At 40.5% G+C, this 16,821-nt stretch overlaps 1 protein-coding gene across 2 annotated transcripts in view; it reads right to left on the bottom strand.

Moving 5' to 3' along the window:
* Window positions 1–9,114: 9,114 nt before the first annotated feature.
* The window catches only part of DNAJC3 (DnaJ (Hsp40) homolog, subfamily C, member 3), an 83,761-nt gene continuing 76,054 nt past the window's right edge, over window positions 9,115–16,821 (bottom strand). For both annotated transcript variants that reach the window (XM_012647358.1, XM_012647359.1), the window contains exons 10-12: window positions 12,176–12,308; window positions 11,188–11,336; window positions 9,115–9,348 (exon numbers count right to left, since the gene is read on the bottom strand). In XM_012647358.1, the coding sequence (XP_012502812.1) occupies window positions 9,191–9,348; window positions 11,188–11,336; window positions 12,176–12,308 (440 nt within the window). In that variant the 3' untranslated portion in view covers window positions 9,115–9,190. The remainder of the gene's footprint in view (window positions 9,349–11,187; window positions 11,337–12,175; window positions 12,309–16,821) is intronic.

Raw genomic sequence — 16,821 nt, 5'->3', positions numbered from 1 at the left:
ATGGAAGTAATACTGCACTGTAATCATTTATTTCTCTTAAACCATGTGATGTTTTAATCCTATGCTATATTTATATTTTTTTAATGTTTCTAATTTTATTTCATAAAATGATATTCATGGGTATATGGGGTATATGTATTCTTTTAAAAAAGGGACTGGGTTCCTTACTGCTAAATATGGTATAGCAAAAAAATTTAGAAAGGACTGAGTACTTTTATAGAAGCTAAATTAAGGATGTAAATGGTTTGTTTTCCTGTTGTATATTAATAATAGATGAATAAGCATATTAACTGCTTAAAAACTCACAACTATTCTAGAATCATAAGATCTCAGAACTGAAGGAGACCCCAATGTCATTTGGACCCCATCCCCTAAAGAGTATGATTCAGTAGGTCTAAAGTGAGCTTGGGAAATCATGATTGTCTGAAAAGCTCTCCAGATGCTTCTGTGGATGAGTGAAGTTTGAGAAACATTAAACAGAGTATAGTCTCCAGACAGTGTGCCAGCCCCCTTACAAGGCCCTAGCAAGAGCCTCAGGCCATCTGGGAAACCTCTGGGCTGACGGGGAATTCTCTACCTATACAGATAGCCTTTGCGCACACGGTTCCATCATGAGCCAGAAGCTGTCTGCTGGAAGTCTCTGCTCTTACTCCCTTGAGTTCTTCAGAACAAGGCTTCTGTGTGTATTTGACAACACAGCCCATAGAATGTTTGAAAATAACTACTCTTTCCCCCAGCAGCTCCATCATTCTTGATAAGATCCCCACCTGTCCCTCTTCTGGCCATCCTCCCTTTGTTAATTGTATTTTTCTGTGAGAAAATGGAGTGTTGTAGTTTTGGCCTACTCTGGTGGAACTAGGTTATTCCCGTGGGTTCAGAGGAGCCCCTGGAAAGCTCTCAGAGGCTGGAGCGCTAAGGGGTCCTGGGGTGGCCAGTGCCATGGTGCTCTCGGGCTCTCTCGGCTTGGGAGTCGGCGGGAGTGCTGCAGCTCGGAAAGAGGCTCTAAGGTTCTAGGTCGGGCCAGGTGCTCCACCCAGCTACCCAGAGGTCATCTGTGGTGGTTGGGGCAGAAGCCATAATGGACTGTAAGATGGTACTTTGCTTTCCTTTGTGAGAATGTTGTGGGAAGAAGGATGAGCTGGGCAGAAACACCTGATTCCCACCCTTGTTACTAGTCTTCTCCAGTATTGTAGATTCCGTATTTCATAGGGTGTAAGCTAAAATTGCAGAATAATGGAAACATAGTCTTGACGGCTCCCCTCCCTGTTTGTGTCTTGTGATTTGGATGGCTGATTGACGTGTCTCATTTCAAGATGAGTGATACCTTGTATGAGAAAACCCAGATTTATAAATAAGGCATTTCTTTACAGGGATGGCTCATTTTAAAATCCTGTTATGTCAAGAGCTCTCAGTGCATACAAATTGCTGTGCCAAACAAAAATCTACCCTCCCTGGGGACACGTTACGTAATTGAACCGTAGGTCTAACTTGAGTATCTCGTAACCCTTGAAGATTGACCTGGGGATGCTGAACAAACGTAAGCTGAGGGCTTTAACAATACATTCAGGATCCCAAATTCTGGTTCTCAGGGGCAGGCCCTATTACAAGTTTTAACAAAAATCAAATCCAAGGGGGGGGAAAACTATTTTCTGACTGTGAGAATTTATAAGCTTTTCTCTTTTTCCCTCCTTAGAAAAAAAGTGTCAGAACAGGCAGATTATCTACACTGAGAATTAGGAGAGTTTGAGCTTTAACCATAGTGACATGTGAGTTTTAGGTAGAAAGCAGACCCAGAATACGAGCCTGAAGACAATCCCAAGTCTTCAGAGCACCTGAGGCGCTTAGATACAGAAGGTCTTATTTTAGAAGTGCCCATCATTTGGCTCCAATTACCCTCAAGTTCCTAGAGAACAGTGTGTCTCCTAGAGGGAAAGAGTCAAACACTTGCAAAAGGCACCATAGGCCATGTCAGGCCTGCAGTTACAGATAAAATCAAGTTTTTCTTTAATATTAAAAATGTAGTTTGATACATGAGCGGGACTCTGCCCACAGAAATGCTTGTTCCTGTGCCAGGTCTCAGTGCCTGAGAAGCAACTGGACGAGAAGTTACTCTACCCAGAAGAAGCTTCAGGGACCTGGTAGAATAATCTCAGAGGCAATAGGTATATGGCAAGTCAGAACATCCTTCAGTGATGAAAGCATGGCTAAGAGAATCTTCTCCTCTGACATAAAACAGCAAAGAAGTTAATAAAACTTAACTTCCCACTAACGAACAAATAAGACTTCGTTAAAGGATTGGCATGTGTTTCAGATCCATGGTTCCAGAGAGCAAGTAAAAGGTGCTAATGGACCCTTGCTCGATAACCAGAGTGTAAGTCACGACACCAGCCACTGTCTTGCCCACTTCTGTTACTGAATGCACTAAAGGGGGGTCCACTCACTTCTTAAGAACCAGTTGATTGGTTGAAGTCTCACCTTTGGTGGCAAAGTGAGGGAGGGGAGACATGAAGGTCTGGGACCTTGATGGCCAAAGTTCAAATTACAGGCAACTTTGTAATTTAGAGGTGCTTGGTCAGGTGTGCAAGCCCATCTTACAGCCACTCTTTTGTAAAAGTCTTGAAGTAGTATGGTAATGGGATGGCTGTTCCCCATTTTGTAGTTAATTAACCCAATTATCCAATACAAACTTCTATCTTCTGAGAAATTCTAGAGTGAAGCCTCTCAAAACTTAACAACTGTCGTAAAGATCTCAGATTCGGAAAATAATCTCATCCTCTACTATTGATGATTACTTGAATTTAAGAAGCTTACTTCAATTACATAGGTCTGCCCAGATATGTGTGATTTGTATCCTATCTGATGTGATTTTCTTTAAAAATTGAATATTTTTATTAGAATTAAAGGAAGAAAAATTACTCAGACTTTAAAGACTGGCTCAAAACCAAAATGTTATTTAACTGGTGAAGGCTCCAGACTAATTTTTTGTTTAAAATTTGGGGAGAAAGAGATGAGGAATAATTACAGTACTGGCCTGATTGGGTAAGGTGCACTTTGAAGTACCTGGAAGTAATCATACAGTAGAGCAGCTCGTCTAAAGCAGCGCACTCGAGCTACTTTCCATAAACCTCAAACCTACCACTGTACGTAGCTTCTGCCTTTGTTTCCCCACACCCTACATCTGTTTATAAAATGTTTATCTAAATAAGGCCAGCAATGTAGTAGGTCTCCCTAATATGTCCACAACTCAACAACTGTTCCAAATTCAAATAATTTAAATACCTACTAGTGTGCCAAGCTGTCCTTTTGAAGTTACTAGACGAGTATAAATGACATTCAGTAAATATTCACATGAAAATGCTGTGAAGAGCAAGTGTCAAAGGCCTAAAGAAGTGACATTTAGGTTGCAGCCTTAAGTAGGTATAAGCACTGGCAAGGCAAGAAAGAATAATATGAAGGGAAGGACTGAAAGAAGGCCCGTTCTGGTTGGAGCCTGATTGTATGGGTCATGCGAGGGAGTTTATAAACCACGTGGAGAGCTTTGGTGATTTGTTCCTAAAGTGCAATGAATGCTCACATCCATTAATATAAATCCAGAGTTGCTCGGTGAGTATTTTTATGCCTGCATTGTTTGCATAATAGTTACGTTCATTCATAACATCAGTACTTACTGTACAGTAAAAGCTCTAGATTTGCTAATGCCCTTTTCATTGCACAACATCCGTAACAAATTTCTCCTGATCTCAGGCCCCATCCTATAGGCAGAACCCTCCCTGCACACTGGTATACCACAGTGCGTCCAGTCGGCAGAAGAGATGCTGCTTTATTTGCACAAAAATTGTACAATTGTAGAATGAAGTCTTCCCACTTTGAGGTAGCAAAGGCACAAACGTTGCAGGAAACAAAATATTGCAACAAATGGTGTATATATGAAGTGAAGGAGGGTTAATAAAATCCTAAGGGAAACTTGATACAGTGAAATGCCTGTTTGTTAGAAGAGTTATTCCTTTGCAATCTCTAAAGCATCCTTCACATGGGAGAGAAAAATCACATCTATTTAGGGAAATTGGTATAAGGGGGAAAATCCTTTTAACTGTACCAACAAATGGCATGTTGTGCTCAAGGATATACCTGTAGGAATCTCCTATAACAGGGAAATACGTAAATACCCAAAAGACTTAGAACAGTTGAAATCCACTAAGAAATGCTGCAGGTAAGTTTCTTCCTTATGCTTTTTTAAAATGTTCAATTCCAGTTTCCTCAGAAAGACTTCGACACTAATGTTCCCAGCAGCCCTTCCAAGCCAGAGCTGCTCTTCCTGGGACTATCTCAGCCAGAGTGGTGCCTGTCCCAGCAGACCCAACCGCTGCCTTCCCCATGAGGAAAAGGAGACCTGAGTGAAGGTTGGAAATGTGTTCACACTGCAACCAGAGCTGTCTTACTGTGTGCGTCGTTCAAGATGGAATCCTAGTGTGAGGCAATAAATTAATGTGCATATTATGCTTCTATTTATCATACAGCCATTCCAAAGGAAGGATGTGCTCAGACGGAAAAGGTTTGCAGAGTTTAGGGTCTCTGGGGTGTGAACATAAGATGGGGTGGGGAGGGAGAAGGGTTGGTGCTTGCTAAGCGAGAGCTCCTGAAGCTCCGGGAACAGGATCTGAACCTCCCTTCCTCTCCCAGGTCCCAGCCTCACGCCCGTTGCATGGTTTATGCTGTCATCCTCAGACTAAGGCTCTCATATCGCTAAGATGTCATTTGGAAGCGTTGAGCTTTCTGGAAAAGTTCTATATAAATCTCTCCTTGAGGTTTAAGATACACAGAATATAGAATTGAGAGGAAAGCTACTTTTGTTTGTAGCTGGAAATTTGACTGCGATAGGCTGTGGTGTCCTCAGGACCTTAACAGAATTGTACAAATAGGGTATAAAAGGGAAAGTCTTCAGACAAAACCAACTTAAAAGTGTTAAAATCTAACAGTATTGAAATGGAAGAACTGTCCACTCTTTTAAGTCCTAGCTGTCCTAAGACTTTGGGGGAGATTTTAGCCATTTCTGCTTTTTGTGTTCTGACCTTCCCTATCAACTCATATAAAGGGGTACCCTTTTATCACCTCAGTCACTGATTTTGGGTGAAGCAAAGCTGGAAGTAGATTTCTCCTAAGGTAGACTTTATTCGAATCTCTTACACTCAAAGACTAAAAATGAATCAAAAGCAAGAAAGTACTGATATGATCATAAATATTTTTATTAAATGTGAAAATACACGGGCATAAAAATAGTACCCATATTTGTAGACATGTCTGAGACCCATTTCAAATAATATTAGGTTCTTTTTTATTAAAACACTAAGTTGAGATGGATTAAGTTACTTAGTCTTGTCTCATTCAAAACAAATGATAACCTTATGGTAAGAGTAATATTGTAATTTATCAAACATCCCAAATTTTTACCTCCTCCATCCTCTGCTTTCCACTGGTAAGTGTTTCAGCCACAGACAAATGCAACAAAACCTGTTACTATACACAAAGCCACGCGGTGGCTAATTTTACTCTTAAATCATTCAGCAAATGAGATCATCTGTAAACAAACAAAAATCCAAATAACCCCCACCTTCTTAACATCATTTGAAATTACAGGATAAACTGCCACTGACAAGGAAATGATCTGATTTAGAACAAGAATATTAGTTATTGACAAATTAGCATTTGCCTTCCTCCTCTATAAATATGGAAAAGTCAACTACATTCAGCCAAGTTGCATGAATTTCTCTAGGTTCTCTCACTGATTTGTACTCAGGGAAAACCTTCTGCAAGGCCCATCACCCGTGCCTGTATCTGTAAGGCAGTCGGCTCCAGCCGACAGACCTGAGGAGCCATTTTTAACTTACACATCTTGTGCGCTTTTCATGGCAAATGTCAAATACAACTTCTGACCAATTTCATGCCTTTAAGGGTGAAATTTTTCATTATCCACCATGAGTACAAACTGGTGCCAATTTCAAGTTGTGATTTTATTGGCCACCTTTTGCTGGTTATCAGTTGTATTTTTCTCTTTAAAAAAAAAAAACTGGATAGTTTTTAGATTCCATTATCAGAGCTCCAAAAATTTGTTTTCATACTGATTTAAAATAGACTTTTAATACTGACTAAAGAGAAAGACATTTTAAAATTAGTATTATGTTACATCCAATTCACATTACTATTGAAATTGTTTTCATCTATTCATGGTAAGAAAGCACAAACTTTCAGAATAGGAATTAAATTTAGTCTCCCTTTTTAGAACATTTTTATTAATACAATGCTTCTAGGCTGATGTGTTTAATACTTCTTGCTGTGAAAATATCCACGATGTTACTCCACTTGTGGAGGTCACCAAAAAGGGCGGGCAGAGTTAAGAACGAAATATAGCTAAGGCTAGGGTGCCTGGTTTTACTTTTCCAGGGGTTACCCGGCACCCGCAGTTCCCAAAGAAAAGTGAAAGCGGCCCGCCCAAAAAAGTAAAATGCCCTTTCAGTAGTACGCTTTCACGCCGCACAGTGATCGCTGACGTCAGGCAGGCAGGAGGAAAGACTATTCGATCCCTTCACCCATCCAGGATTTTTCTCACTCCTCTGTAAGGCCAGCATGGAGTGACCGTCTTTCTGTTTGGGTGGACACCGGAAGATTGCTGATGGCTGTCAAGGCTGGCACTCAAAGGTCGTTACTTTCTTCGTTAATCACAAAACAACAGATCGCAGAGAATTCATTTCCTTCGTGGCGTTGGCACGTGGCACCAGAGTTTCTCCTTTCTCTTCACTGAAAACAGGCAAGTAACTATCTGCACGTTTCAGTTGTCTAACTCCATGGCAAGTCTTTAAGAATAGAAATTATGGTGGTTACAAGTGAAAAAATGAAAATATAAACAAGCCTCCAGGCGGCAGGTGTCAGGCAGCGAGGCCCTGGACGTGTCTCCCGTGTGGCCCAGCCCCCAACCATCCCAAACACCCGCCGGCTCCTCCTTGTCGGCAACTTTCATCCTCTCCTCTAAATGGAAGGGCAAGTGACTTGATATTTCCTTTTTTCTGATTCTGTGTGAAAATTCTTTACTATGGTTCAAAGAGTTTATAGGGACTTCATATACAAAGGAAGGAACCAGACTGAAAAAAATATTGCTGATATAACTAGGGAAGTAATGAGATTTTACTAAGAGTAAAGAGTAGAGAAAAATGAATTTACCTTGGAAATTATTTTCACACTGGCTTGAACTGAGACACTAAAAAAATGAAAGCTGAAGCTGTTCAACAGTTAACAATTCATTTTGGAAAGTTTATTGGTAGGAAATAGACTCCTAAATAGATGCAAAAAGCACTTAAGTGTTTTGCTCAATTCAACTATGTGATTTGTCCCTCAGGTTAAAAAAAAAAAAAAAAAAATCCTTTCCACATATGTTTCAGGATATGACTGTAGAAGAAAATGACTTGTGCTTGGCTGCTGTAGATGTTTGTGGTCAGGATGCCTCCCACAATGAATTAAAATGCTTGATTTCAAGCAAGAGCGAGACCCCGTCTCTACTAAAAATAGAAAGAAATTAATTGGACAACTAAAAATTATATATAGAGAAATTAGCTGAGCATGGTGGCGCATGCCTGTAGTCCCAGCTACTCGGGAGGCTGAGGCAGGAGGATCACTTGAGCCCAGGAGTCTGAGGTTGCTGTGAGCTAGGATGACGCCACGGCACTCACTCTAGCCCGGGCAAAAGAGTGAGACTCTGTCTCAAAAAAAAAAAAAAATGCTTGATTTCATAAAAATAAATTAGACCCTTTAATGCTTAAGATGATTCAAGGCAAAACCAAGTCTTTTTGAGAATAAAGGTAGTAATTCTTATCTAAAATAATTGGCTCAGATTGTAAATACATCATCAATAGTTCCATAAACATTCGATGTTCTTGATTAAAGTAACATTCATTTTTGGGGGCCAAAATTATCCAGCATAAAGACTGAATAGTTCGCTTCTTAAATAGTTATCTTCTTAAAACGTATCTCAAGAGATGCCATCTTATTAAGTGAAATGATATAGCCACAGCTGACTACATTTGCAAGCCTGTATTTTCTTCTAGGCAGGAGAACATCTAGCAGCATCAAGGTCTGTCAGAGAAGCAGATCTGTTGTTTAACACACACCAGCAACAGGTCCCACATGGGAGTCACTATGGTCCAGGTGGTCAGGCCCAGATACAAGAAGAAAAGAAGAAGCTGCCACACTCTATTAAGAGTAGTAAACATGGCATTCTGTTGTTATTTATGTTGACTGAGCAACTTTACATTTCTAAGCCGATCCTGTTACAGGAAATTCTATATAACAACCCAGAACTTTAGTTGTTTAAAAAGTATTTTAATCTGCACTTCAGCAATATTATTTTAAATAATATTACTATTATCTGAACCTATTTACATATTACTTTTGTATTTAATATTAAAAGGGCCCATAAGTATTTATACTTAAATTCAAGTTAAGTGGTTTTCAGTATTCTGCAGGTACTAAACAAAAAAATATATATGTTTAACATCAATCCAAAGTCTAAACCTGGATATATCAACAATCATTTGGTGGCAGGTCTCCTAAAAGATGGACTCTGCCCCTTCTTCAGTGACAGCCATGTTGACACTAGCAGAGGTGTAAACGCATGTACACTAAAGACTTAAGTTGCAAGTGACTAGACTGACCACATCTCAGCATACTTGTCCATAAGAATATACAGTCAAAATGTTCATTTTCTAGTTAAGCATTTTGAAACATAACCAAGTCTCATGAAGATTATAGCTCCTGCGTACACATGTAGGCACTGACTTGCTATGGCAAGGCTGGGAACAGAAGAATTTCTACACTGAGAAGAACGCTCCAGTGTAGAAAAATACAGACAACATGAGCACTTCCACAGGAGAGCCTGCCTGAGACCACTCCCACACGTTCCTAAAGGTATACAGGCCGCTTTGTCAGGAACAGCCATTCCTCGCCTCTCTGGCTTTGCAAACCCATCAACCTTAAATCTAACATGGATAAGAACAGATTTTTCCTATTAAAACAACTCTTTGGTTATGGACAAACTGAAAGATTTGAGTTTTTTTTTTTTTTTTTTCATTAGGATCCCAGAACAAGGTTTCTTTGTTTTTAATCTTTAAAAAAATTAAGGAAGAAGAGCAGAAAAACAGTTGGTTTAATTGAAGTGGAATTTAAATCTAAATGGTCCGCCTGAGCTGAAGGGGTTGAACCCTTGCCATGAGTTCCAGCTTCTGTGGAAAGGGTTGCCACCACCTCCTTGTTGGCTCTCTGCATCCAGGGGATCTTCTCCATCATCAAACTTCTTCCTCATTTCTAGAAAGAAACCAACAAATTAAGACCCAGGAAATAACTAAGGTGTTGGGGGTGGGGATTAGGTTTGAGGGGCTACTTACTTTTCAGTTATCAATACAGTTGGGCCTGATAGTCAAAAATCCAGGCTCTCCCATTCCCACCCAGAAGAAACAGACTAGAGAAACACCAGTCACAAGGTGGGTGAGGTTCAGGGTTAAAAATAGGAATTCACTGAAATTCAGGCCCCTTAAATCTCACCCTAGAAGAAGCTACCCAAGCTTGGTAACTAGTTCAGGAATTCTTTAGGAAAAAATAATCGCAGAGAAACAGACCTCCAAAAGTCATGCTCTTCCAATAAAACAGCCACGTCACCACCCGAACCCCTCAAAATGAGGTCTGCCAGGCAATGACCTCATCAACCCACCAAGCATCTGATGAGCTTTCTAGAGTCTCAACAGCACTAAGGTTCCTTGGACATGAGGGGAGAGAGGCCCCCAAACCTACAACTCTAGGAGGCTCACCTTTCCCGCTCACTTGTGTGACTGATGCCCCCACTGCTGGGCCTCTCAGCCCTGAGCAGTAGAAGACAATGCAGACACGTGGGAGAAGTGGGCAATGAGGACTGCCGCAGGGATCGGAAGAAAGAGCTAACGTCTTTAGAGCACTTAGAAGAAGAGAGTTCATCCTGAAAATAAGAATAGGAGCCAGGAAAACGGACCTGCAGTTCTTTTCTCAGTGCGTGTCTCTGTGCCAGTTGGCTCCCTGCTACCTTAAAGCTCCGCTGAAGAGTGCCCGTACCCTAAGAAGATTCCAGACTCCCGGTCAGATGGAGCTGCCCCACATGGGCACTACACAGGACAAGAGGATCGAACTGTTCAAGGGATAGCGTAAGCACTCAATATTTGCTGAGTAACAAGGCAGTATGTATCTTACACTACTTAATAAGGGAAGTACATTTCTGTCTCCCTTACTGGATTATAAATTACCTGAGAACAAAGGATCATTTAACTTCAATTCCATAGCATAAGTAGGTACTTAAAAAAGATTTGCCAAATGGGAATAAAACTTGATTTCCTCTCTTTTGTTTAATGTGTCTAACTCAGATCAGAGCTTCTGCTACCATGAACATGGAAGGCCACAAAAAAGCAGAAAGTGTCACCTTAACATTAAATTCCCTCTGGCGATAGCAAAGCTTTTCCAATATTACCTCAATTCTTTGCCTGTCTTCCTCTTACTCTCCAGGCCATATTAGTGTTTGACAAAAGATGACATATATATCAATCAAACTCATGCTCATTTGATTTGGGGCAAGATTCCTATTGAACACACAAGACATGGCAGGCCTGGGCTGGCTAGCTGCTCTTCTCCCCCTTGAGCAGTGCAGCCTGGCATGTGGCTTCCTCATCAAGCTCCTGTCAGTTTGGTGGAGAGAATTCATTATTGAATGTGATGTTGGAAGAAACCTGGGAGACACTATGTTATACTCAGTGTTGTGTGTTTTTCATATCACAGGTGGTGAAAAAACTGAGAACCAAAAAAGTTCTAAGAACTTGTCCAAGTAGAAAAAATACTCAAACTCAGGCTTTCTGATTCCACATTTGATGGTCTTCTCACTGTACCACACATATGAGTGGCCCCAGGAGTCAGACAGGGACAGGCATAAAACTGGAGTTCTGAAGCTGCCAGGCCGAGGACCAGTCACCAGCCCTCACTATCCAACAGTCCACGGAGACAACCCACCATGCTCTGCACCCTCCACCTCTGACACTGCCTCTATGATGGGTCAAAGGAGTTAGAGCTAATAAATCACCAGGTTCCACCATCTCAAGAGAATAGAAAGATGTTAAAGGCAAACAATACCTGGATCAGAAAGGACTTCTTTAGCAGCTGCTATGTCAATGAACTTTTTCTCAGCTTTTTTCTTTTCTTCTTCATTCTGGAAGTTATCTGGGTGCCACTGCAGTGCTAATTTTCGGTATGCTTTAATGATTTCTTGCTTTTTAGCATTTCTGAGAGGTGATAAAATTAATAAACACTAGTTAAGAAGTGTCCAGCACAGGGCCATAAAACTTAGAAAAGCGAATTAAGATCCCACTGGCAATTAACAACCTGTTTTTTCTAATAGTTCCAATGGTATCAAATGCCAAAGATGTGGCAGCCAGTTCTGGATAATTAGTAAAGCTGATCAGGTTTCTTTTAAGATTACTGGGGCTAAAGTAAAGTACTCTTGATCTTTATAATTTTCTCCTTAAAAATATTCACATAGATGAATCTTTTAACTCTGAATTCCCAAATTACCATGATTTAATTCTTGGCCTTTAAAAAAATACTTTGACTCTTTGAACCCCACTTTCAATTTTGCTTCTTCATTAGCTTACTTAATATTAGCAAGAATAAAGTTTCAGACTTTTGACTAAAAGACTGACGGGGAAGGTAGATCTTATATAAAAACATACCAAATAAATTATATACTTCCCAGTGCCTGCAAGTTAATTCTAAAAATACTACTCTACTTTTAGGCCTAGAGACGGCTCATTCCCTCTCCCACTGCATCCCAACTGAAAGAAAGCTCCTGCGCTTCTTAATTCTAGACCTAGGACCTGTTCATGCTACAGTGTCCTATCTTTGTCACCAGCTACTAATTCTCTGTTGCTGCATTACTAGTCTCCACCAAAGAGGTCTGCCTATAACATAATCAAAATAGCTTTATGATGTTAAAGATTGTTAGCATTTAATCTGTATAACTGAAATTACATAAGTAAACGAATCAGAGAAGAAAAAAGAGGAGTTATTAGCTTTAAAACAGTTGATTAAAAATAGCAATGCAAGTTTTAAATTAGTAATTCACCTTTTTACTCCCAAGATTTTATAATAATCTCGTTTCTGCGACTGTTTCAATAATCTTTGTGCTTTCTCTAGACCTTCCCGAATCTGCTGATCATTTTCATTGTGTTCCTGAGCAGTTTCATAATCCTGAATAGCTGTCAAAATATGTTTAAGATAATACCGTTAAAGGGAATTACAATTGGTTGCCTTTACTTGTCCTACAAAATTGATCCTAAAGTCATCTTCCCCAACCCCTTCACTCTTTTGCCATCAGTGCCAAAAGCCTAAATGATATCACCTTAATGACTTTATTCAAAAATTTACAAAAGGCATAATAATTAAGGCTGAGTTTAGGTAGCTTATTACTCCCCTTCAACAAGACTCACTGCTGTTTACCTGCCCGCCCACACTGTCTCCCCACACCCTCTAGGTATTTTAACATCAGCACTTTATACAGAGCAATCTTACCACTACTGAGACTGTTACGTCGGAAAGAGGCAGTGGCAAAGAAAATCTGCATGGGCGGCTATGGGCTGACAGTGCAGAAGAATCTGAGGGTTAGAAAGGGAGCCGGAGGAATTGTTGGCAATCAGAAGGACTGAGATACCCACAGGCTCCAACACCAACTGATACAAACCTGATTTTTGTTTTTAAAGTGTCAATCAAAACACAAAATATAATACATCTAGTCCTGGTATGGGAAATCTGGTGACAATCCATATTATATCGTTTATTTTAGAGTATTTTACATATTTAGAAAACACAAGACATCTGGATATCTAATATCCTCTAGATAGGACTGCTGACAAGGTTGGCCCCTGGCTAGTGTTTGGGAAGTTGGATTTCTGGAGTATTCCCAACATTCCCTGATGAGAATGGCTCACTATGCCTGAACTGACTGTACAAACCATATGGTTTATGCCAGACATCCTCAAACCATATGGGTTTATGCTAAACATCCTTCCTTCTAGAGTCTGGAATTTGGTATGGGCTAGGCAGAAGGTGCCTAGTCCCCAATAAAAACTCTGGGTGCTGCATCTCTAACAAGTTCCGTGGTAGACAACATTTCACATGTGTTGCAGAATTTCTCGTTGCTTAAAAAGTTAAGCTTGTCCTGGGTGACACATCATAGGGAGAGGACTCTTGGAATCTTTGGCCTGTTTTCCTCCAGATTCACCCCCTTGCACCTGTTCCCTGTGCTGACTTTCCTTTGCATTCTTCCTCTGGAATAAATCTTAGCCCTGGATACAATTATACGCTGAGCTGAGTCCTATGTGTCTTTTTACTAAATCACCAAATCTGGGGGTGGCTCAATGTTCTCCCTGGACAGGCAACCCAAATAGTAGATTGTTGGATTCAAATTCTAGTTTTTATGAAAATGCATGTCACTGTGAAAAGACAGCTCTCTGGATAACATGCTTAAACATTCATCTTAGCAACAGCTAAGGAAGGAGTGTAAAAAGGCACCTTGGACAGATTAAAATGAGAAAGATATTAGAGGAAGACTAACAAATTTAGTTAGCCTGCACTACACAGAAAAATGAACCAATTTCACCTTTGGCCCATATGGCAGGGGTAGTCTAATTCCTGTTTCAATGCATTAATATTAAACTTTAATATAAAACATTAAATATTACTGTGACCCTAATCCGTAGAGACATAAAATACTTCTTTCAATTTAGTACACAAACAAAACCATCATAAGTAGTAGTGAGGTTTAACTTTACAATTAACACTTGTAACACTTAATATCATAACCTGGAATAAGGAAATATGCCTTGAAGGAATACAAGGGGAAACTATTTCAATATACACAATTTTGCTACTTATGCAAACTCTACATTGAAGACATGTTTTCATTCTTAAATGTATTTCCCCAAACCACTTTTATATTCTTATTAAAATTTAAGGTAGACATATTTTTCCCAATGTAAGACAAAAATGTAAAATTATATGTTATTTTCTATCTTCACATGATTGCAAGTAACTAACTGGAAACCAATATGGATGATGTAAGACTTCTCATGGACATAAACTAGATAGATCATCTTTAATTATATTTTCTCAGACTCCAGACTTTAAGGAAGAATCTTAAGAAAACAATTAAATGACACCCAATTATGTTTATTCCATCATCATAACTGAGCAGCTGTGAGAAGTAGAATAAACCAGAAATATTACAAAGAATATATTATATATTAGCTAATTCATTTTCTAACCTCTGAATCTAAAATATCTTATCTATTCCAAATTATTTTCCTTCTATATCCCCCTCACATTCTTAAGAAGCAATTAGAACAACCAGCTAGAGATGGCAAATAGTAAGGACAGAAGTTTGCCCACCCTCTTTCCCACCAAAATGACAAAAATAAAAAATAATACAACCATGGCAGCACTGAAAACAGCACACTAGAAATTTTGATAAATTTCCGGAAGAGAGGAAGGAAGTGGGATCCTGTTAATAATAAATAAACCTAAGCAGAGAGAACCATGATGCATACACACACTGAAAGAGGCCCCGGCAGATTTGAAAGCCATTCTTTTTGGCCAAGAACCCTCAGTTGGGCAAGGAGTAGCTGTCAGGCAACCACCAGGACAGCCTGTGAGGTGACTAAGAGATGGCTGGGGGGTTCTAGCCCTTGTGTATGGGGGAGCTGGCTGTGCCATTAACCCCAACCAGGGCCAGGAACCAGGGTCTAGACAGTGAAAGGGGTGCCTGGGGAGGGGCCCTGCCATGGCCGCTGGGACCAGGAAGAGGTGGAGCAGAGCCCAAGAGCACTGAGGACCTCTCAGACAGACCTGGAACAAAAAAGGAAAAAGTGGTGCCACCTAGAAGTTCAATATACCAAAGGATTCCAAAAGTGTTACTCCTCTTGGCAGCTGGACAAGTGGCCTAGGGGACATCTTCCTGTGAACAGGTCCTACCCACTTAAAGCCCACCCTGAGCTCCCCAACACAGAGAAAGCAGCACTTGAAAGACAGAAATGCACAGACAGCTACAAGTGACTCTCCCCTTTCACCCCACCAATCCACTAGCAAGTCCTAAGGCAGCTTTCCCTCAAAATACAGCCACATCCCCAGTTACCACTGTGATGCAGGCCACCACTAACACAGCAAAATCACAACAGCACCTTCCTAACAGATGTTCCTGGCTCCCCCCCATTCCCCTGAAGGTCTATTTCATATGGACCTTAGAGACCCTTTTAAAGATCCAGTATATCAGACAACAGACCTCCAACAGAAATGTGCTCAGTGGAACACTGATGTTCTCCTGGATATCATACAAAAGAAACAAGGCAAACAGGCAGGGGGAAGCCTGCAAACTCCATTTTTGGCAAAACAGTGTAAACAAACTGTACAAAAGGCTCCTAAAAGCTGCTAATATTAGCCATAGATCCAAGATGAGAAGGGAAGCAAACAGAAAACCCAGTGGTAAAAGATCACAGACAATGCCAACAAAATATACTTTCTGTGAGTATGGGCTCAACCCAAAGTGACAACCTGTATCCTTTGCATAGTACAAGGACCTCTGGAGCAGACATGGTGGAAGTAAAGCAGAGGCCTCGCTGGGACAGGCAAGGAGGAGGACATAGTGAGAGAGAATGGCCGAGCAGCCCCAGGCAGCAGGTCCCAGAGAAGAGCAGCAACTATATACTCCCTGAAGGTGAGGGATCCAATCACTCTGAAGTGCAAAAGACACATGCCTTTGGTGCAGCAAAGGAGGTGGCAGAGGGGCAAGCAGGGCTGGCAGCAGATGACCTGGCCACGGTTGGGTTCAGAGAAGCAGAAGGGTGGGGCTCTGCAGGAAAGCCATCTTAGCAGGAAGCAGAACATGTGTGGAAACAGTGAAGCAAAGAGTATCGTCACTGTTAAGTACAGAAGCCTGTCCTGGCTCCAGCTCCCACTTACACACTTACACACACACACACACAGACACACAGACACAGACACACACACACACGTGGCAGGGTAATCCAATTATTCAAAAAAAAAAAAAAAAGCTGGAACAGCATCAGTTAAAAGATATTTAATTTCTAGATTACATCAGAAAAAGAACATAAAATCTTACCTCAGAAACCTTACCCCAAACTTGCGTCAGAAAAAGAACAGCAAAGAGTATTCTTTGAAAACTCTGAGCAAGTATCATGGTTTGAATTATAAAGCTTAATCCAATCACTTCTATTAAGGATAATCACAAAGCAGAATTGGAACTCAGAAATGAGATCATGAGACAAGGGGGAGATAAAAATGTGAGCAGTAAGAACTCAAGAAAAATAAGAACAAATCAAAACTATTGTAGATGCAGAGGTGAAATGAGAAGGTGCACAAGGAAGACGAAATGGGAAAAAATTAAGGACCTAACAAAATGAAATGGAAATAGTTCAAAATGACTATAGATAACAGTACAGCTAAAGGTGACAGGCAAATCCATGTATAGCTTTCATGCATAAAACCAAACCAATAGAAGAGATCAAACCAGATTAAATCTAAGAAAACATTCCTGAAGTGAAAGATGAATCTACAGACTGAAAAGGCACAGCAGGTGCCAGGGCAGACTGGCTGAGGATAGTCAACACTAACACGTCCCAGCATCATTACCAGACTTGAAGATAGAGGCTCTTTGGGTGGCCAGGCCAAAAATAAGAAACCTGGCCCCAGATTTTCCAC

The sequence above is a fragment of the Propithecus coquereli genome, unplaced genomic scaffold (assembly GCF_000956105.1).
Source record: "Propithecus coquereli isolate 6110/MARCELLA unplaced genomic scaffold, Pcoq_1.0 Scaffold262, whole genome shotgun sequence".
Taxonomy (NCBI): domain Eukaryota; kingdom Metazoa; phylum Chordata; class Mammalia; order Primates; family Indriidae; genus Propithecus; species Propithecus coquereli.
This window is presented reverse-complemented; position numbering and strand designations above follow the sequence as displayed.